Source organism: Bemisia tabaci, chromosome 3 (genome assembly GCF_918797505.1).
Source record: "Bemisia tabaci chromosome 3, PGI_BMITA_v3".
In the NCBI taxonomy this organism is placed as follows: Eukaryota; Metazoa; Arthropoda; class Insecta; order Hemiptera; family Aleyrodidae; genus Bemisia; species Bemisia tabaci.
In genome coordinates this window covers 32,792,406-32,814,036 of record NC_092795.1, presented here as the reverse complement: position 1 = coordinate 32,814,036, position 21,631 = coordinate 32,792,406, and the positions used below count along the sequence as shown (strand labels likewise).

At 38.9% G+C, this 21,631-nt stretch overlaps 2 protein-coding genes across 3 annotated transcripts; both read right to left on the bottom strand.

Annotated features, from left to right (window-relative positions):
* Window positions 1-617: 617 nt before the first annotated feature.
* Window positions 618-8,179, bottom strand: LOC109043948 (probable cytochrome P450 6a13). Of its 2 annotated transcripts, XM_019061328.2 has the most exons (6): window positions 7,327-8,174; window positions 6,513-6,676; window positions 5,258-5,497; window positions 4,039-4,266; window positions 2,252-2,503; window positions 618-818 (listed from the first exon to the last, which is right to left on the bottom strand). In XM_019061328.2, exons 1-6 carry the CDS (start codon window positions 7,794-7,796, stop codon window positions 646-648), a joined length of 1,527 nt encoding a protein of 508 aa, XP_018916873.2. In that variant the 5' UTR covers window positions 7,797-8,174; the 3' UTR covers window positions 618-645. The 2 variants fall into 2 exon arrangements, with proteins under 2 accessions (XP_018916873.2, XP_018916874.2); XM_019061329.2 differs by lacking the exon at window positions 2,252-2,503 and having other exon boundaries at window positions 7,327-8,179.
* Window positions 8,180-12,896: 4,717 nt separating this feature from the next.
* Window positions 12,897-18,213, bottom strand: LOC109043947 (uncharacterized). The gene is made up of 2 exons (XM_019061327.2): window positions 17,568-18,213; window positions 12,897-15,902 (listed from the first exon to the last, which is right to left on the bottom strand). The coding sequence occupies exon 2, from the start codon at window positions 15,467-15,469 to the stop codon at window positions 14,480-14,482; it is 990 nt and encodes a 329-aa protein (XP_018916872.2). The 5' UTR covers window positions 15,470-15,902; window positions 17,568-18,213; the 3' UTR covers window positions 12,897-14,479.
* Between the last annotated feature and the right edge of the window lie 3,418 nt (window positions 18,214-21,631).

The following is a 21,631-nucleotide window of genomic DNA, read 5'->3' as shown; positions in this document are numbered from 1 at the left end:
ATTAAGACCGTGTTACAAATTTTTTCATGTAAAAATTTATAAAAATAATAGGAGGCAATGACTTATTTGGTAAAACTAGATTTGAAGTAGAACTTTACTATGATAAAGCATGATGTTATCATGTGTAAAAATAATTGTTTTGCTGGAGGTTTTTGAATATGTATGTTCAAAATTTGATGCAAAACAACTTTAGAAAGATATTTACAGTTACATGAATATTATTTGGAACCTTCATTGTTTACCAATTACTCGCCTTCAGGTATTTAATGTTTTGAGAAAGATCACGTTCGAGTCAACGCCGTGATACGACTATCGTGCTCGTGAGGTGTCCGTGTGGCGTGTCCTAAAAATGAAGGGGCTCTGATTTTCTAACTTTTTGATAACCGCATATCAGACGGACGGGCGGTCGCGATATGTTCATGTCAACGCCTTGAATCAACTATTCGCGTCCATGAGCTGTCTATGTTGCATATCCGAAAGATGAAGGCGCTTGAACTTTACCGGCTCTATTGTGGGCAAAACGCACAGAGATTTCAGAGACTTCCTGCTTTCCTGTAGCGCAGAATGTATTCAAAATTAGAGGTTTGTTATTGTTTTGCAAACGAAAGGGTACAAGCTGAGTTAGCAAACAGTGTATTCTCAGAATTATTCCATCTTTCGCTTTTTAATTTTTAGATGGACACCCCTTGCCGGGAGAGAGAGAATTGAATTATTATTAATACTTAGAGGTACTTCGGTTCTCGACGTCGGGTGCAGTGAGAAGTTATTCACAAAAAAAGCTAATGCGGCTCGTATCTCCATCAGTGCAAACCTATTTCCTGAAATACATACAAAAATAGACTGATGTAGTATTTAAATGGCATGTGACATGATAAAATGGTATGGGGAAGAACATTCAAAAATTAAAATATGTTGACATGCATTGCATGGTAATATAAACCTCCACCAAAAAAAAAGACAAAATGAGTCATTCCATACTCACAGGCGGATCCAAACACTTCGAACGCGGGGAGCGGAAGGAGGGTCTAAGGGACTCCTCCAGGAAATTTTCGAAATTTTTAAACATCTAATATGCAGTTTCAGTCAAATTTGTGATGAGGAATCACCAAATAAATATGAACGTCTATCCTTCTTCTTTCCACCGTCTCTTCCTTCTCTTTTTCTTCCTCTATCATTGGGCGAACTGGAAGGCGCACGCCCCTTACGCCCCCCCCCCCCCCCCCCGGTGGCGTGGATCCGCCAATGTCCATGGAATGATGTTACCATCTTGAATTTCAACGTAGGTTGAAGGTGTGTTGACTGTAGATGTACTTACTGATTCACTTATTTTATTTACTTATGTGACTACTTAATTTGGTTCAAAATTTCTGTGGAACTCGTATCCATCCAACTTTTGATAACGAGCAGAATTGAATATACCAGGACATGTTGGTAGTCTACGTAAACCAAAAATTAACTTTTTTACTTTGTTTTTACCTCATACTCTCTAAATTTTATCCATTATTTGTAGCTGTCCTACTAAAACATATGATCTTTTTCTTGGACAAAATCTTACATTGACAATGACAGAAAAAATATCACAAATCGACGGTGTAAGTCGGCAATCACATAACTCGTTTGCGGTGTCTGAAAATCTCCGCCTCTGTGTTATTTTTTTTAGAGGAGAACAAATTGACATGATTCCTTGAAGTTTTTGCAGAATTTTCTTTGCATAAAGAAGAAAAATCACTGGAGTTTTAAAGTATAGTCGTTGAGTAGTTTTCCGTTTAAAAAATAAAGTGTGATAGGAAGTCTGCGACGTCGCAAATCGAGTTATGTGATTGCCGACTTACACCGTCGAAATGCTTGATCAACTATGGGAATTGGAAAACAAAGTAACCAAGCCTTCAGTTGATTCGGAAGTTTCTACGTTTTTCCATTGTCCTGTAGGTTAAACTCAACATAATCTTATCAGAAGTGGACTGGGACCAAAAAAATTTCCGGAAATACTGGCTTAGTAGTGCTAAGAATCGACCCATTTCAGTTTTTTTTCCCCGTGTGAAGGAGAAAACCCCATCCAAAATAGCCCTAAATATCGAAAAGCCCACCGGAATATACCTCCCGGTAATCAAGCATGCCTGTCCACTCTTGACAAAAATCAACATGAAATTTGGGTTGGTAATCGTGTTTTACTTCCTATATTGATCGAAAGTAACTCAAGCACACAAATATTTTACTCGAAGTGGGGCCGACTAAAAAAGATGAAGAATACCTATACAAATTCTCGGACCATCGCCAAACGGAAGAAATGTCCCTGGAATGATGTTCGATCTATTATCCTCGTTGAATCTCTCAGGATCAAACTTGTGAGGTTCTGGGAAGAATTGAGGATCGTGATGCAAAGCATAAACCGGAATCAAAATATTTAAATTCTCCTTGATTTGTAGCGACGCATCCGGTAAAGTGTAATTCTTGACACACAATCTGTCAAGCCATCCGACCGGTGGATACTTTCTCAACGTTTCTGGAATGAAAATCAATTTTTTTTCGATCAATCATCTAATCAGGGGATCGTCAGCCTGATGAAATTAATCTTCACAGCTTGACTCTCTTTGATAGTTAGGACTTTCGGGAAGTTGAGTCAACGTAACCCAAAAATAAGCTATGGACACCATGAAAAACATTTTTATCAGAAACTGACCGTAGTTTTAGTTTTATTTGCGGCTAAATTGATCCATTTGTAAAGCCTCAAGACGAAAAATGCAAATCAGAAATCAAACAACGAACAAAAGTGAAAAGAAAACTTCTGGCTGGCCTTACCTATAGTCGTAAGCTGATCACCTTCAAAATTTTAGCTTCCGAGGTGCTAAATAAAACAGCTTCTGGCAAAAAAGAAGCTTAAAATAGACTCAGAACTTGGGAAAATAGGTTTAACGCTTCATTTCTTCCATGAAACTCAGTGAATAATATATAAATATATTTATATAAATATAAATATATAGTTAGTTAGTTAATTTTATTTAACGACGATCAGCATCTAGGCTATTTACGTCGGGGACTAGGCAATTTTAAATTTTTAAATTTAGTTTCTTGAAGAGTTTTAAAATTTCTGTTACTACCATTGGACTATCTGAACACAAAGGGTGCATATTAAGAGGGAGGGAACTTCGAATTTTGATACGTGTGGCATAGGTTTTAGGGCAAGAAAGTAAAATATGGTCGATTGTAAGGGGGGAGTGTTGACAAAGAGAGCATAAAGGAACTGGAGATTTTGAAATTAAATGAGAATGAGAGAAAAAAGTATGGCCGATTCGCAGTCTCGCAATTTGGACTTCGCAGGTGCGGTGTTTGTTGAAGGAGGTGTTATCATATGGCTTAATACAAATATATTTCTCGTATAAATATATTTTTTGAGGACCTCACGCGAGCTTGAACCTGGACCACATTATGAAAATACGTTTTTCTCGCTCATTTTAGAAACATCGTATAAACCATTAGTTTCCCAGAGCAGATAGAAGCTTTTATGGATGAGCTATAGAGGTAGCGGTTCCCTATTACTATGGATACAGTTCAACGGATCATCTGAAATCCTACAGAAAATCGAAATTTTTAACCCAAGATCGGCTGTGTTTTGACTGTGCAATATCTATCGATATATGTGGCCAAAATTTCTATGATTTTTGTGTGTCATTAAAGAAAAGCTCAATAACATTTGCTATATTGAAATTTTGCAATTTCCCTCAAGGACATTGCTTTAGTCAATGTTATCCAGACGGATGGACGTAACTTGATTCCGAGGTTGCAAAATCGACTTAAGTAATTCATTGTTTTACAAGAATATGACTGTGCAATATCTATCAATATATGTGGCCACATCTTCTCTGATTTCTATGTATGATTAAAGAAAAGCTCAAAAACGTTTTCAGCCAGAAATTCCCAAGAGTTTTTCAGTAAAAGTAAAATTTACGATGAAACGTAGGTACGTTCTTACGTGCAGGAACTACGATTTAATCACTATGCAGAGTTCTTGATGTTTCGTTCTACTCGCCACGCACATACCATTAATGATGCAATCCATGTAAGGCATTCTATTGAGGGCATCATAGTCAAGTTTTCCGCAATTGGCGTCGCAAATCGTCTGGACCTCAGCACGTAGTCTGTCCATTATTCCCGGATTCAGAGCTAGCTCATACAAGCAGTTGGCCAGTGTCGTAGCTGTTGTGTCGTACCCAGCCAGAAAAAAAATGAATAATTGTGCCGCCAGTATATGATCAGTGAAAAGAGGATCTGAAAATGTAGTGAATTAGTACGCAAGCTCTGATTTAACCAAAACCAAAAATGCAATACTAAAACTTACTCGAGATGAATTTCTACTTAAGTATACTTGACTTGCATTTCATTTAAACTATGGTCAAAATACATAGATTCAGTAGCTTAGAGTGGAAGGAGAGGAACAAGTATTTTGATCGATGTTATAGCACATCCTAAATCCGTATAAGGTTTTTCATATCCACTAGGGAGGTGTCGCTCAAATTTGCGAAAAAATTCCAAGAACGAGGCCTGATTACGTCTCTCCTATCCTCAGCTGGTTTACTCATGTAGCCCTTGAAGCATTACTAAAAGAAGATAAACAGAAACAAGCACAATTTGAACATATACCAAGGGAAAGAGCGCGCGTTGATGACTGCGCAGAGATACAACTATTCGTGCTCGATGGATGTCCGTGTTGCGTCTGCAAAATTGAAGGGGCTATGACGCGAAGCATAAATTCGCAATGCTCCACCCTGTGCTGTCGGTGCGAAGTCGCTCTTATTTGGGAAAAAAATATAAAAATAAACGAGGCCCATAAACGTCTTTTGTATTTTTATTTGGCTGTGTTGACACTCGATTTTTTCCTTTTTTCAAAATTTGATGTCTGATTCTTTTTATAGAATGGATTTGTATCGATTGGATTTTGTGGATTTTTATCGCTTGTATAAATATTTTTTTTTTGTTTTTTTTTTTTTTTTTTTTTTTGATGATGATTTTTTCATATTTATCGGACCCATAGATAGCTCTTCCAGAGAAGATAGTCCGGTCAATTTGCCCGGCTTGGGATCTCCAAGGGTAGTTGTCAAAATTAAAATTACCTGACACTTTTTTTTCTTTTTTTTTTCAATTTAATGTCTGAATATTGTTTACGATGTATCCGTGGACCTACATCTGAAACTCGTATATACCGGCTAAATACAACCAGCTTGTTTTTTCAGTTTAATTCAACCGAGTAATTATGACTGACCAGCAAAGGTCTCGGTGGTCCGATCCTGAAGTTCCCGACGTTCCTCATGCTGCAAATTGGCCATGAGTTGTATGAGATCATTCCGCTTATTTCGGTTGACCTCCCCGTTTTTAACGGCTTCTCTCGTGACATTCATGACAAAATCCTCAACCTCCTTGTTGAACCCCTTCCACCGAAGCCAGACCAGCATCCTCGGGTGGATCGAGCGGAGAATTTGGCGAAGGCGAAATTTTAGCGGACCTGCAACCGTGATGGAAGATGAAAACTCACACTTTAAACATCATGAGAGTATGAAAATCCCACACAAATTTGAATTACCTCAACTTATATATTCGTTATTTTAAATGCTTCAGACCCATATGATTTCGGATTCTTTTTCCTCTTAAATATTGTCTAACTCAGGCACTTATACATGAACAGGATTTGTTGCTTCATTATTTTCCATTTGATTTTAAGGTATTTAAAATAAATCCTAAAAGTTTGAGGGAGCCGAACATGTAACTTGCACTTAGGCCTCATGCCCGAGAGGTGCATAAATTAAACAATTCTGAATCAAAATTTTTCATTTTTGATCAAGCTTTTGACTTGCAGTTTGGGCCAGTTTGATCAAATTGGATCTTAGGTCATCGATAAGTGAAGAAAGGAAGTTCCAAACCTGGGTGAGGATCATCAGGTACTATTAAGATTATTTATGGAGTGTCTCATTAAGAAAACCTGCATGCCATCGTTTATGGAGATTTTATTTGAGAGCATTTCCCAAATCGTTTCCTTCAGTTCAAAGTATCACACTCGAGCACCATTCGTCCTGAGAGAATGCGTTGCCAAACTTCTCAAACTAGTCAAACTTTTTACGGCGAAATTAACAAACAGAATCACAGGATAATGTCGCCTTTCTTTTGCCGTCAAAATTAATCCTTGAAATTGTCATTTGCGTGCAACAGTTTTAAAGAAAAAATCGAAACAATGTTGAGGTATCTGGCAACATGGCGTCTGAGCGAATATTGCACTTATGAAATTTTGGCCGGAAGATGATGAAATGTTGGTCTGATTGAGAGAGTTACAAGTCTTAGGCCACTTGATTCTCATAAGGTAGAATGAGAAAAATAATCTCACAATCTTGGCAACATCAGTTGGCGCTTGCCAAATTTTGGATTTATACCTCCTTCGAGAGTGACTCATCAAAAATGCCCCAAATATACTGTCTTCGAGAGTATCATGAAAGAGAATGGAATTGACAAAAATTTCTATTGCTGACCTGGAGTTAGCGGCCGTTCCAGTTTCCGAAATTCGGTATCCTCGTCAGAAATGGAATCGACGTCGAATCCGAAAACGCATGTTCCAATCACTTGGGTCGTTAATTTCTGCATCAGTTCTCGCACTTCGAACTCGGAAGAATTCTTTAGTTTGTCAGATAAATACCTGTCTCAGGAAAAATTATTCATTCTGAAAGGCCTTTATATAAATGTTAGATTTTTTTTTTTTTTTTTTTTTTTTTTTTTTTTTTTTTTTTTGTGTGGAAAAATAGAGATATTTTGAGAATGTTTTTGAGAGCCCATTTTTAACAAAAACTTTATAATCAATAAAATTTTTAATAACGAATTTGTATACTTTTCAAAAATGTTTCATAAAACCTTTTTATACTTAGTGCTTTTTAAAATGATTAAAAATGTGTTTAAAACTTTCAATGTCTCTTTATGCTGCTTTTGGTTTTGATGTTTTAAAAGCATTGAAATATGACTTCAAAACGTTCTAAAAATGCATAAGTGTCACCTTGAATTGTTTTATGCAAACATTTTAAAGTCGTTTTTCAGATGTTTCAGATGTTAAAGAAAAGTTACTGGAACATTTTATTGATTAAAATTTTAAAAACATATTTTAAGCGTCATTGTGTCATTGAAGCAGAGTTCCTTTGTTGCTTAAAAGGAATTCGAACTAAAGCTTGTTTTCAAAAAGAAGTCCAGATAGTTTTCAGCTAATATTCACTTCTTGACACTTGACACTTGGCGCAATAAAAATCAATAAGTTCGCATTCGATTTTAAAGAGTTGTGGAGCACCACAGCTTGATTACCTGTTGAGAGCTAGAACACACTGCTCCGTTTTCGAGAACATTGACCTAAGCTTTCCAGTGCTGAAGATCGGAACCAATTTCGATCGAATTTTCTTCCATCGCTGACCACCCAAATTGAACAGATTTGCATTGAGGGGGTCGATTTCCTCGTGAAAGGCTATGCCACGATCCGTGAAATGGGAAAAATCCCTGACGAGGATCCTTTGGATCAACTCTGGGTCCCGCACCAACAAGTACGGCTTGGCGGCCTGAAAAATCCCCCCGAAGGAATACGGCGCCAACTCATTGTACCGGTCCTGAATCGCAAAACTCTTGTGTTTACGAGTCTCGTAAATTATGTCCCCCGATTTACCAACAAATGGTACACCGAGATCACGCCAATAGTCGTATTTTTTTTGGTAGCGGTAAATGAAGTACCACAGTAAAACAGCGGCGCAGAGGATCAGGTTTAACGTTAAACTCAGAAACATGTGTAATAGAAAAGAAAACAAAACAGTAGTAAAAGTACCGCTGAATAAACCACGCGTTTGTTTTGAAAGGCTGCCAAGTCGAAACTAGCGCTGAAAGTGTTACGCGAATCGACTGAAAACTCGGGAGAAAATCTGTTCACTCGACAGATAGTAGAGTTCATGGGCATTAATTAGGCGTATTAGTCGGGAGCAGTTCTTAAGTTTTCTTTTGATAAAATTTTTTATCGGCTGAGAGGACGCTATGGAAGTAAACACTTAAAAGGAGTTTAAGAGGAATGCAATTGATAAGGAAAATATCATTCGACATATAAACTCTTGAATAATTTCCCGGCAGAGAACGTCGCTGTTCTTGCTTTGTGAATTGCACTGTAATGGACCACTAGACAAGGTACGAATTCAAGCATTCTGATACATGTTTCTTGAACAGAATTTCACGTAGAACACGATTTGCGCAACGAAAACTAACGAAACAAACTCCAAACGAAAATATTAACGTTTTTATGTCACATTGGTTACGAGGGATTTGAACTGCCCGCGCACAAGAAACTCAAAGCTCTACGTGAGTCAAATCGCGCACTATAATGGTTTCAGCAAGCTTCTCAATCGAGCAATGTTCACTTCCCATCATGTGTTGTTCAAACTATAAGCAATTTGCTACAGCTGAACCAAAGCGTCAAGATTGAGGTTGTCAGATTTTTATATCGCAGAGACTGTCATGATAACGTTTAGCGCGCGATGTGAATCACGCAGAGCATTGAGTTTTCATGAGTGGGTGGTTTGAATTCACGCATCAGGCATCAATAATCATTAAATATCTTAGTTAGGAGTTGATTTCGGTAATTTTCGTTATGCGCGTCGTATTCTACGTGAAATTTTGGTTAAGAATCATGTATCAGAATGCTGTAATTCGTACCTTGTCTAGTGGTCCATTGCAATAATTATTCAATTGCCAAATCTTTTTCCATTCCACTCATGAATTTCAATATGAGCCAGGGTCATGTGCAAGAGAGAGAGATTATTTTAGCTCACCCTTGGCACTTTTTTTTTGGGAGGAGCGGAAAGGAAGGCATTTGCATCCACAAAAATCGAAAAGCATTTTTCAGGCACGTAAAAGTCGTGCTTTGGGGAGGGGGGTATGAGCAGCCTCTTCCCCTCGAGGTTTCCTTCCTTCAACCATGGCTGCATTGTCGGTTGACAATTTTCGTTTGAGAAAGCGGTGGAACTTGCCTTTATACGGGCATAATCGCTATAAACCTTGTAAAAATTTTCCCTCAAACAAATATACCGCTTCCAGCGCATGAAGAGATGCCTTTCGGTTCATGGAACACCAAAAATTTCGATCCAGGTAACCGGACTTTTCAGCCAACCAAAGTTTCGGTTAGCCGTCAGTACCATGACTCGTAGTTGTACTGAAGAACGCGGTCATCGGGACAGAGTTTCAGGTTATAAGACTGAAAAAATCGATTATCTGGACTGGAAATCTTGATTATCCGTGCGAACCGAAATTCGATCCTTACAACGAAAAATTTATTTTAACATGTAGTAGACACAAGACTCTTGACGCGTCCTTGAAACCCACCATGGGAAAATTTAAGTACATAAATCATGCGTCCATGGAAAATACGAATGTAAATTAAAAAATCACATCGTGATGCACTAGATTTTTCTACAAGGATTTTACAAAACATTTAGCCGTTTTAATTCGTAGCTTCTTTGCTAAATTTCAGATTCGGCAAAGTGCATAAAGAATTTCATATGTTTTTTTTTAAAGTAAAATCGCCTTAATGTAAAATCCCATGATAATCGTGAGAATCCCAATAAACAATGAAAATAGCATTGCCAAAACGTATTATCTGTTTTCGAACAAGCGATGGAGAGGGAGGTCGAAGCTCTGCGTTAGATTGGAATCTCTGCGGTAGACAACGGCCATTGATTAGCCTTCAATTGGGCGGTTAGGCAAAAATAGATCCCACGAGTTGAAATGGTCGCATCCTTACAATGTGGCAGTCGCTGTACGAGACTTTCGATGCTTGAGCCTTCTGTCTAGTTTCGTGGAGCAGAGATTAAGGGTCAAGAATTCTTTTGCAAGTATCGTCATCTTACTTTATTGTTATTGTCTCGTCCCACGTTTCGCATGCGACTGGACAAGGCACAAAGATCAGGCGCCGAGAGCCGACGCCAGCGTCTACCAACTGCTACTTCTATGTTTTCAACTACTGTGCAGGAGAAATAGTTTCAAAATTGTTCTATAAGGAAGGCAACTAAAAAAAAATGTACACACGCCCACAGCTGTTGAGACTTTTAAAGGGAGAGTCCTTTATCGAGTGTTTTTTTTTTTTTTTTTTTTTTTTTTTTTTTTTTTTTTTTTTTAAAAAAAAAAAAAATTTACAAGAGGTTAAGTGATGTTACATGTTAATATCCCTTAAAATATCAACTTTAGTTTTCTAATACTTAGGAAAATTAAAAGCCCAAAAATCGTTGTTTGTTTGAATACTACGACTTCCTTAATTGAATCAGTGAGAACGAAAACACACCAACACGGTAACTCGAAAATGCTCAATTTCCATTAAAAACAGTTAATTTACATAAAGGGCATTGAAGTTAGCGCGTATATTCCAACTTGGACCTTTAAAGTGTCCAAAATTACTTGTCTTTCGGCAGCAAAAATATTTAACTTATATAATATTTAATATAACTAACTTCTTCACCTACAGTGCAGTTTTGTGTTTGTCTTGATTATTTTCATTTTTTCGAGTTAGTGTGTTTTCGTTCTCACTGATTGAATTACTTTTCAAAGGAGGAGTTGCGTTTTGGGCCTTTTCCGGCCCCACCTGGATTTTGCTAAATGTTTCATATTTTCAAAGTACTAGTTTTAGGTAGACTCTTTGCCAAATATTAGACCGAACGGAGCCCATGCAAGGGCGCAGCAGCGCCTCAAACCCAAAATCCTGGAATCGAAAAACAATTATTTTCGTCGACTTTTTCGACTGTTATCACTCTTCCAGCACATGCTTCTTGTGTATTTTTTGGCGTACTTTTCGTTTCTGGCCTTTTTAAAGGCCTCCGATAAATTTTAAGGGGCCTTATGGCCCATTGTTGCCATTTTTGGCCCATTTTTAGGTTTTTTTTTCCATTTAACACATTCAAAACTCAACTTAATCCAAAAACTGTGTACATTTTTGAAAAGTACGTAAAAAAATGAATAAAAAATGTTCAGTAAAATTTTTTCCTATGTTGCCAAATTTCCGAGAAAATTGGTCCCAAAGTGTCGAAAACGGCAAAAAATCGATAAATCGCCGCGTCTAAGGTTCAAGAAAGTGGAGTACATTTTTCATACTGTACCAGATAACAGCTCTTATCCATCCATACAACATACTAAAATATCATAGTTGTACCTGGATTCCCACGATGTGAAAATTGACCGAGATGTCGATTTTAGCGGCCTTTTTATACTTGAAGGCAGCTCTTTTGAATGTTTTTCGACCTTAGTCACCCTCTATGGGTGTGTACTATATGTATTTTTCTACGTACTTTTCATATCTGGCCATAAAAATGGCTTCCTGTGAGTTTTAAAAGGCCTAACGGTCCATTGTTGCCATTTTCACACCAATTTTTAAAGGTTTTTTCAAGTTTACGTGTGTGAAACTTAATTTAATCTAGAAACCGTGTACAATTTCGGAAAGAACGTAAAAAAATACATAGAAATGTGATTTGTACCTTTTCCCTACGTTGCCAAATTTTCGAGAAAAATCGCCTGAAGCGTCAAAAATGACAAAAATTGGATTTGTCATCACGTCGGAGGTTCCAGGAAGTGAATTTCAAGTTTTTTTTCACTACAAATAACGTATCGAAAATGGAAAATTGCAATGCATCTCAAGGAACATGTAATGGCGCAGATGAACGTGACAAAACGGGCCCTCAAGGTGCTTTTACTTTATCCTTCACTCCAGTTCACCTCTTTATTCCTGTAACCTCGAGATAATCCTTGGTTCTCAAGATGCTTGCTACAGGCCAAATATACCGAAGGACAGAAAATGCGTGGAGAAAGTGTCCCACGATCCACATGAATGTCATAATTCACTTCCTGGAACCTCCGACGTGATGACAAATCCAATTTTTGTCATTTTTGACGCTTCAGGACGATTTTTCTCGAAAATTTGGCAACGTAGGGAAAAGGTACAAATCACATTTCTATGTATTTTTTTACGTTCTTTCCGAAATTGTACACGGTTTCTAGATTAAATTAAGTTTCACACACGTAAACTTGAAAAAACCTTTAAAAATTGGTGAAAATTGGCAACAATGGACCGTTAGGCCTTTTAAAACTCACAGGAAGCCATTTTTATGGCCAGATATGAAAAGTACGTAGAAAAATACATATAGTACACACCCATAGAGGGTGACTAAGGTCGAAAAACATTCAAAAGAGCTGCCTTCAAGTATAAAAAGGCCGCTAAAATCGACATCTCGGTCAATTTTCACATCGTGGGAATCCAGGTACAACTATGATATTTTAGTATGTTGTATGGATGGATAAGAGCTGTTATCTGGTACAGTATGAAAAATGTACTCCACTTTCTTGAACCTTAGACGCGGCGATTTATCGATTTTTTGCCGTTTTCGACACTTTGGGACCAATTTTCTCGGAAATTTGGCAACATAGGAAAAAATTTTACTGAACATTTTTTATTCATTTTTTTACGTACTTTTCAAAATGTACACAGTTTTTGGATTAAGTTGAGTTTTGAATGTGTTAAATGGAAAAAAACCCTAAAAATGGGCCAAAAATGGCAACAATGGGCCATAAGGCCCCTTAAAATTTATCGGAGGCCTTTAAAAAGGCCAGAAACGAAAAGTACGCCAAAAAATACACAAGAAGCATGTGCTGGAAGAGTGATAACAGTCGAAAAAGTCGGCGAAAATAATTGTCTTTCGATTCCAGGATTTTGGGTTTGAGGCGCTGCTGCGCCCTTGCATGGGCTCCGTTCGGTCTAATATTTGGCACAGAGTCTACCTAAAACTAGTACTTTGAAAATATGAAACATTTAGCAAAATCCAGGTGGGGCCGGAAAAGGCCCAAAACGCAACTCCTCCTTTTTACTAGTCGAGCATGCTTCCCACCAAAAATAATCTAAGACTGTATCCTTTTTCGTGAACAACAGTTTTCTTTTCAAGAATTTTTGTCATACGAGGATCGTCCAGAACGTAAGTTTGCCTATACCTATTCAACATCTCCTAACTTAAGATATATAAAGCAAATCTGTAAAAAGTATTGAAAAGCCACTTCTCTCAGCTTTCTAACACGCTGTAGACTTTTAAATTTAGTTTAATATAACTCTTAAAAATTTATATTTTTCTGAACCCTCCTCCAAAAATGTGTCGGTTGTTACTTTTGTTTAAAGAAGCCGAAATATGAACGGAGCTTTGCAACGTCTGAATTAAAGATACGAATTTTTCGACTAAAATCATGGATATGACGCATTGAGACCGCATGAATAACTTTGGCAATATACTTTCCGCAGTAAGTAGAGTATGCTTTTAGGATATTAATAAAAAAGGAAATTCTTGCATTATGAATTAAAATTCCTCTCGTCACAGCAATTTATCGATTAGGTGAACAATTTTTCGAGCAAATAACGTGTATTCTTGAAAAAAATAAATATTTTAAAAACTTATTTTACACAAATTATTAGAGGATGAATTAATAATCAGTCAAGTTTATCACACACATCAAGGTACACATTCTCAATCACATGCGTTTGGTATAACGACACGCAAATTACATTATTTGTACCTATCAAAATTTAAGGACAAAACAAAATTATCTTAAAAAAAGTCAATATTTTAACTATAATTTAGTGGAATTTACTTAAAATGAAATGAGGACACATCATTTAAAGTAACACTTGCAAACCAACAATCTCATAGTCACAGAAAATCAAGGACTCAAATGAAAATACAGAATGAAGTTAAGGCTTGCAGATATTATAAAATATGAGCTTAGTTTTGAATGAATAACTTACAAGTTTGTGTTGTTAAAATCTAATCCTCAGTCGCATCGACATCACTACATTATGTGACAAACTGTTGTCACCAGAAAATGGTATATTATAGGAACAACCATGCTAAACTTAAAGTTTTAACGTATAAAACTCGTGTCAAAATAAAATTTAAAAGGAAACGAAATAAGTTAAATGATTCTCATCAACCGGATTACATACAGTTGGGGAAAAAAACGTAAAAAAACAAAAAGGTCCCGGAAGATTTTTAGCTCAGGTACAATTCAATATTCGTAAATTCATTCGATTTAAATGTCACACAAAGAAAGGAACATGAAATTCAAGTCTCATTGTCAGAATATCATATTTACAACTTGTCAAAGATAATTTGTGACAATTTACAGGTATGATGCCATGTGGTACTCGAAGCCCGCGTGATCGGAGGGTAGGAGGAGAGAAGGAGAAAAGGAGAGGTACAGAAGGATAAAGGTAGAGAGAGGAAGGATGAGAGTATGAAATGAGGCAAGAAAAAGAGGAGGAGGAATAAAAGAGGAAGTAAAAGGAGAAATAGATGGAAGAGTAAGGAGAGAAGGAGTAGGGGAAAGAAGAAGAAAGGGAAGAAAGGGAAGAGACGGAGGAAGGAAGTCTGGAGAAGAAGGAGGGTTATTAATTGAAAATATTGATTCAAGCGTCCGGGAAAAGGGACTGCATCTCTAGCTCCGTCATGAGAGCGCTGATTTTGGCTTTGGCCTGGATTTGCAAGACGGGGTTGAGTCGGCGGACAGTCGCTTCGGTAGCTACAAAAAACAGGGCTAGAGCATCCGGGGATGATTCTGATCTCAATCCCTCCCTTGGGGACGGCTCCCAACTCACCTTACGCCTGGAAAGTGACGTATTGCCGATTTGCGGTGACTCGTGACTAACTTGCTGGGCCGTTGAGGACATCACTCCTTCGAAAGAGGTTGTTTCTCGTCTCTTGCGCTTCTCTGAAGGTGACTGCGAGTTGACTTGCTCTGACCAAGATGACTCCAATGTTACTTGCTGTACCGGTAGTGACTCGCGACTCGCTCCTTGGATTTTTGGTGACTCTCGAATCAGTGGTTGAGCCAGTTGGATCCGAGGTAATTCCTGGTTCAATGGCTGGGTCGTCAGTGATGACTCATGGATCACTCTTTGAGTCTGTGATGATCTCTGGCTCGATGACTGAGTTAGTGATGGCTCATGGCTTACTCTTTGAAACAGTGGTGATCTCTGGCTCGATGACCGAGTTAGTGATGGCTCATGGCTCACTCGTTGAATCAATGGTGTTTCCTGACTCAATGGTTGAGCCAGTGATGGCTCATGACTCGCTCGTTGGGTCAGTGTTGACCCATGACCTAGTTGTTGCACATCGTGTGAGTTCAACGTCACTTCCTCAAGAGGTGATACTCTCGGTCGGTACTCTACATGCGACATCTCGCTCGCTTGTTTCGTCGCGAAAGACTCCGACGTCATTGACTGAGTCGGTGGAGATCCATGGCTCATCGTTTGGTCTTCCGATGGTTCCAACTTTACTCGTCGCGCTGGAGGTGGCCCATCTTGCGTCGGAGGTAGCTCATCTTGCGTATGAGGTGGTTCATTTTGCGTCTGAGGCAGCTCTAACATCTGTCCCTTTACAGAATCAGCGTCGGCCATGCAGAATGATGAGAGAGAGACACTTTCATCCGTGTCGTCTGCGTCCACTGAAGAAATCGTCACGGATGAATCCGAGGGAGTGGGTAAGCCGCCGTGGTTGCAGAGGCGATGTTTGTCGCAGGGACAAGGACTGGAGACGTGGTAGATGTTCGAAGCAGGTTTGTTTGATTTGTCGCAGGTACCAGGATTGGAACGAAGGTCGGCACTCGTATCAGGTTTCTCTGAAAGAATCTTTGTCCTTCCGTGGCGTTTGCATTCTGGACTTCCGGATTTTTCCTCCTTTTATGCAGCAGGTAAGGTTCCAAAAACGACATGGCTTCAGCGTACTTCCACGTCGGTGGTGCTTTCCCCAGTGCTTCGTTTTCCCTTTTCCGCAAGCGATAACTTGTGTAAGATTGTCTTAGAGTTTCCCAAACGGTCTGGATATCGGACGCTGAAACAAAGAAAATAGAAATGATGATGAGTTGACTTGATTGTGAAGGGATGAATATCGGTCGGCTCGCTTTATCGGTGACCACTGTCGAAAGGTGCGAAGATTTGCAAAATCTCCTTTCATGTTTTATTTTTTGTGAAAGAAAATAAAGAAAGAAGATAAACAGTTTGCCTCGAAAAATTCTGCTAAGTTTCACCACTCATGGTGATTCAATGGACGCCATATTTTGTGTCAGAACGGCATGCGATATATCGCATCAATTGGTTCCATTTTTTCAGCTACTCGTCATTTTTCTCCAATTTTGAGATCGCAATTCTGTTGTCAGGAGACTAAAGCACTCACTTAACAATTTTAACAAAGAAATTCAGCGTAATAAAGGCGTGGTTTTTTTAGAGAGAAAATATCGCATTCGAGTGCAGTTTCGATATCAGTATCGAATGCTATGTTTTCTCTCTAAAAAAAAACCACGCCTTTAGTACGTTGAATTTCTTTGTTAAAATTGGTAAGCGAGTGCGGTAGTCTCCTGACAACAGAATTGCGATCTCAAAATTAGAGAAAAATGACGAGTAGCTGAAATAATAGTAGTAGCCAATTGATGCGATCTACCGCATGCCGTTCTGATACAAAATATGACGTCCATCGAATCACCGTAAGTAGCTTTACTTTTGAAGAAATGAAAAATAAATGGAAATCTCCAGACGTTAAAATGGAGATACGCGTTTTCCGAGTTTAGCAGCCATCGATACGTGAATACTGTACGAATACATACATATGATGTCAATACAATAAAACATTATACATGCATTTATGTTGCGATTTCTATAAATTGGAGGCGCAGTTCAAGTTTTCCCAGAAAAGTATAATGATTCATTTACGGTTACATCCTCCTCCTCCTCCTCCTCCTCCCCCCCCCCTCCGGTCTCAGTTCTCGTCGTCATTATAGTTAGGAGCAATTAAAAATTAAAATAACTCTTAAATTAGGGATACCACACATATAATAGATTTCATGACATAAACATAACCAGGCACACAGACACCTAAATAATAAAAAGGAGACTCTTGAATTTTTCCCAAGAAACAACCTGATCTATGATTTTTCATCCACCAGACAGGCAGTCCTGGGTGGAAGTAGGAACTTTTCAAGGCGGGGACAGCAACGCACCAAATCAAGAGGGGTCTGGGGGATCCTTCTCGCTCTAAATGAGAGTACGGGGAATTCCTGTAACTTTACAGGGGGGTTCGGGGGGCCTCTCCCGGAAAATTTGGAAAAATTAAGTCTTCTCAGAAGCAATTCAAAGCTATTGATGATTGATTTCACAATTCGAGTCCAGTTTCGCTATCAGTATCGAATGGTATATTTTTCTTCTAAAAAACTCTGCTTTTGTTACGTTGAATTTCTTTGTCTTTGGTACATGAATTCTTTAGTCTCATGACAGCAGTAGTGCGATCTCAAAATTCGAAATAAATGACAAGTAGCCAAAATTAGGGAATGAATTGATGCGAAACATCGCACGTCGCTCTGACACAAAAAATGGCAACTGTCGAATCACCTATAAAATCGCTTTCAACTACCACTGGCGACACTATTCATCCTGTTAAATCACCCTTTAGTTAAAGTTTGCAACATACCCTTTGCTACACTGCGTAAAAATTCGAATAACTTACCATTGATCGGTCGAAAGTTGCACATTCTTCCGACGTCCTCCCACGTGCTATCCTTTTCATAAGTTCCGCGAATTTTCCAATACAGCGGGTGTTTCCTATTGTATAACTGAGGGAATTTCTCCACGGCCCGTATGAATGGCTCATAATCATAATAATGCGAGAAAGGATACGCTTCTCTATGGGAGAACATATTGATGGAAATGAGTAGAAGTGTCGATCACAGGAGCTGGAACTCTACAAGAACAGGCCACTGGAAACTAAACCGGCCGTTGGGAGAAGCTTTATCGAGCTTTGCAGATCGAGAGACTTGAACGCTGGAGAAGGAAAAAGAGATCGACTCGTACTTGGAAGAAACTCATACTGTGTTGTAAAACACTGATAAACCGCCGCCGACGGATCAGAGTAATTCAGATCACACGCACTGAAAAACGAAGCCCTCCGCAGTATGGCGAATTTTAGAGACTCCAAGCTCACAGTAAAAAAATTTCGGTTGGCACTTATTCAGAGAAAAACTTATTTAAAGGTCAGAAAAATAAAAAAGAGTTCAAAAATACAATTTCTACACTGGAAATTTCGCTGGGCAAATTAAAATTGATGTGAAGTAACGATAGTCAAACGCAGGAGGGGGGGGGATTGAAACGGAAACGTAAAAAAAAAAAAAAGATGTTGATAACAAAAGTTGGCGATAAAAAACTTTCTTGACAAAGAACCAAGCTTAAAACCCCGCTTCCACTTAAAGTTCTTACGCACTGAATGTATAGTTCTTCCTCGGAATATCACTGAGAGATATAGCTGAAAACCGATGATCGGAAAGACGATGACCGCCGCAGAGCACAGTCGAAGGACGATCGGTTCTGGTTAAACAACGACCTGACGGAAACTGAATTGAGGGAGGATACGATGATCTAGAAATTTGCGTTCGGTTGTTTCAAAGTCCACGTGAGGGGTTGTGGTGCGGCGAGGGTAGGGTAATTTCATAACAATGGGCACGCGTTGTAAGGGCAGCGGCAGCCCCTGCTCACACGAATGTAATAGTGTGGAAGGAAGGGACGGGGTTTTTCCTCTTGCCACGAAGGAAAACCGACCGATTGACCGACCACCGACCATGACCGACCGGCCGGCGGCGACGCGACGTCACAAGTCACCCTTGCCACGTGTCTCCCCGTACCATTGTTACCGAATCGGTCAAGATCTTGCTTATCCCTCTATCGTCCACCGATAAAATGTGGTAACTCCATCTAAGATTTTGCATTTTGCCCATGTACACAATGCCATGGATGAATATTTACACCGTATGCAGGGTGCTCCAAAAGTCCAGCCCCCCCCCCTCTAACTTTTGAACGGTTCGAGATAGAAAAATGAAACTTTGGGAATGTTCCTATCTCAAAGGGGACCATCTTTCGGAGGGGGGTTAAAATTTTGGTGCCTTCTCAAAGAAGGCGGGGGTACCCAACTTTTTTTTTCAAGTCACGACCCCTATCTTGTGGTACCTCATTTGGAAGAGCATAAAACACTAAGAATTTGGCACAAATCGCAGATCAATATCTTAATTATTGACCGAGGTATGATAGGTTTGTATGTATGTATATTTAAGCCGCTTTCACGGCGCGCTAGGGTGCTCTGCGACGCCTACTTTCCACAGGACCAAAATTTTGACTCCCACAAAAGATGGTTCCCTTTGAGATAGGAACATTCCCAAATTTCATTTTTCTATCTCGAACCGTTCAAAAGTTAGAGGGGGGGGGGGGCGGCTAGACTTTTGGAACACCCTGTATATCCATTCACATATACGTAGTATATATTCACATGTACGTAGTATATATTCATCCATGACATTGCTCTTTCATGAAGAGTCATGATCATCATCATGCTTTTTCGCCAGTTTGAATTCGCGGTGGAGTGGCTTCATCAAGTTGGCAAAATTTCAAGTTTAAAATTATAAAATATTTTCCGATTTTTATGAAATATAATGAAAGTATGTTCTAAGTATCAATTGTTAGACCACCCTGATGATTATCAAAACGATACTAATATTGTTCGGTGACATAATTTCCGTTTCAATCATTAGTAATTGCACATACGAGAAAAAGAAATGAAAATCCGAGGTTAACAAGAAAAAAATGTATGCGTTTCATTATGCGTCATGTGTTTTTAGTGCGGGTTGCACTTTTGTCCCCGAACTGACTGTTTTCTAAAAAATCTCACTGTCTCTTAAAATTTCGTAAAATATTTCACGGGACTTGCGAGAGAGTTTTTTTTCTAAATTAACAATAATTAAAAATCGACCTCAAGCTTCCGCGTTAGGAGATCCTCTTGAAGCTCAACTTCTTCTGTCACTCGAGAGGGACTGCCTTAGGCGTAAATAGAGGAGGGAGGGGAGGGCTCGGTTCCCCTAGGAATCTACTTGGCCTCTCCTAAGAAATGTGAAATATTGTGCTGAAATATCGCATGGCATATCTGTAATGTAGGAAATTCGATCAATTTTTCGGTAAGTAGCTTAAAATTGCTTCTGAGAGGGCTCAAGTTTTCAAAATACCTCGGAATTTTGAATGTAGAAAAAAATTGATTTTGAAAACTGTTATTAGTACCAGGGGCCTTTGGCCGCTACGCTGCCGACAACCAAAAGAAGAAAACAACATACGTAATAATAATAAGTCGTAGAACAACCGTGTTCAAGTTATCTCGGCGATTAATAGATTCAAATACCGTCAATGTTTCATTTTTGATCAATGTTTTTAAAAGAATACACACTGTTATTCTAATGAGTTTCCGCAAATTTTCCTGAGTGATTTAAAATAGATAAAAAAAATTTGACTTAAAACGCATAATATCCGAAATCTAAGCTCAGATTCGGCTTCTTCGTGAAAAATCGATGCAATTTGATGTATCATATGTCACCATATCATGAAGGAAAGAGATTAACGTAGGCGTGTAGATTCTAACATATCAGTCCGACGTGGCAACATGGGTGATTCGGGGTAGGTCAGCTGATGAGTAAGAAGAAGTTTGTTTTCTCGGAAACGGACGAACCAAATGCTTGAAGCCGGCGCTTGGCGGCGTAGCTCAAACGTTTGAATTCTGTGCCTACTTCCGCATTCCGGCCGGTTTTGATAGAATCTTTACGCCTACGATTACCCTCTTTTCTCCATGCTATGTTAACATATGATACATGAAATGGCATTTTTCTCGAGGAAGCCGAATCTGAGCTTAGATTTTGGGTATGATGCGTTACAAGTTGAATTTTCTGAATTTGAAAATTTAAGACGGCGGACATAGCCTAAATTGATACATCGGCTCCATTCCATCGATTAAATTCGAATTTTTAGTCTAATTTCGAAAATTCGAAAAACCCAGGTGGCGGGCGTGGCCTAAAACGCTATCTCGGTTCCTGCTCGTCGGATTTTCGTACAACTTGGTGCCAAGGGGAGGGGGGGGAGGAAAGAAATTTTCACACACTTCAATCGATATGTCGCAGGCAAATAGCAAAATTAGGCATTTTGTCAAATGCCTAGGCAATTAGTCAAATACTAGGGGGCTATGCCCCCTAACCGCTACGCGGTCCAAACCCCTGAAGGCGCTCCGCGCCATCAATGAGCCGCTTCGCGGCCCTATTTTTACCCCCTATCAGTGTTAGTTTTATTTTTCTCCTCAAAAATTACGATATGAGGTATACTTTACTTTTAGAATGAAATAATTTTTAGTTTTGATGAATATATTAGTTCGTTTTAATCCGTTTTTTTTTTTTTAAATCGGTGAAAACTTTAACATCGTCCGAGTTTCTGAATTGTTGTAATGGATGCCCTTTAATTATCATTAAAACCGAGCAGAGTCAAGAATAATTAATTGCTCGAAGTCTGTATAGTTTTGCGGCGACTTTACCGTCGCCCGAGCCAGGGACGGGAAAAGTACGCTCCACGAACATTAATATTACACGCTTATCAGTCACACAAGGTGGGTTGAATATGAATTCTTGAAAATTTATCAACATACTATCCCAAATCAGCCCATATCTGATTGCTTTCTTCGGTGACTCAATGTTGGTACAGCGTAAAAAATTGACGGAG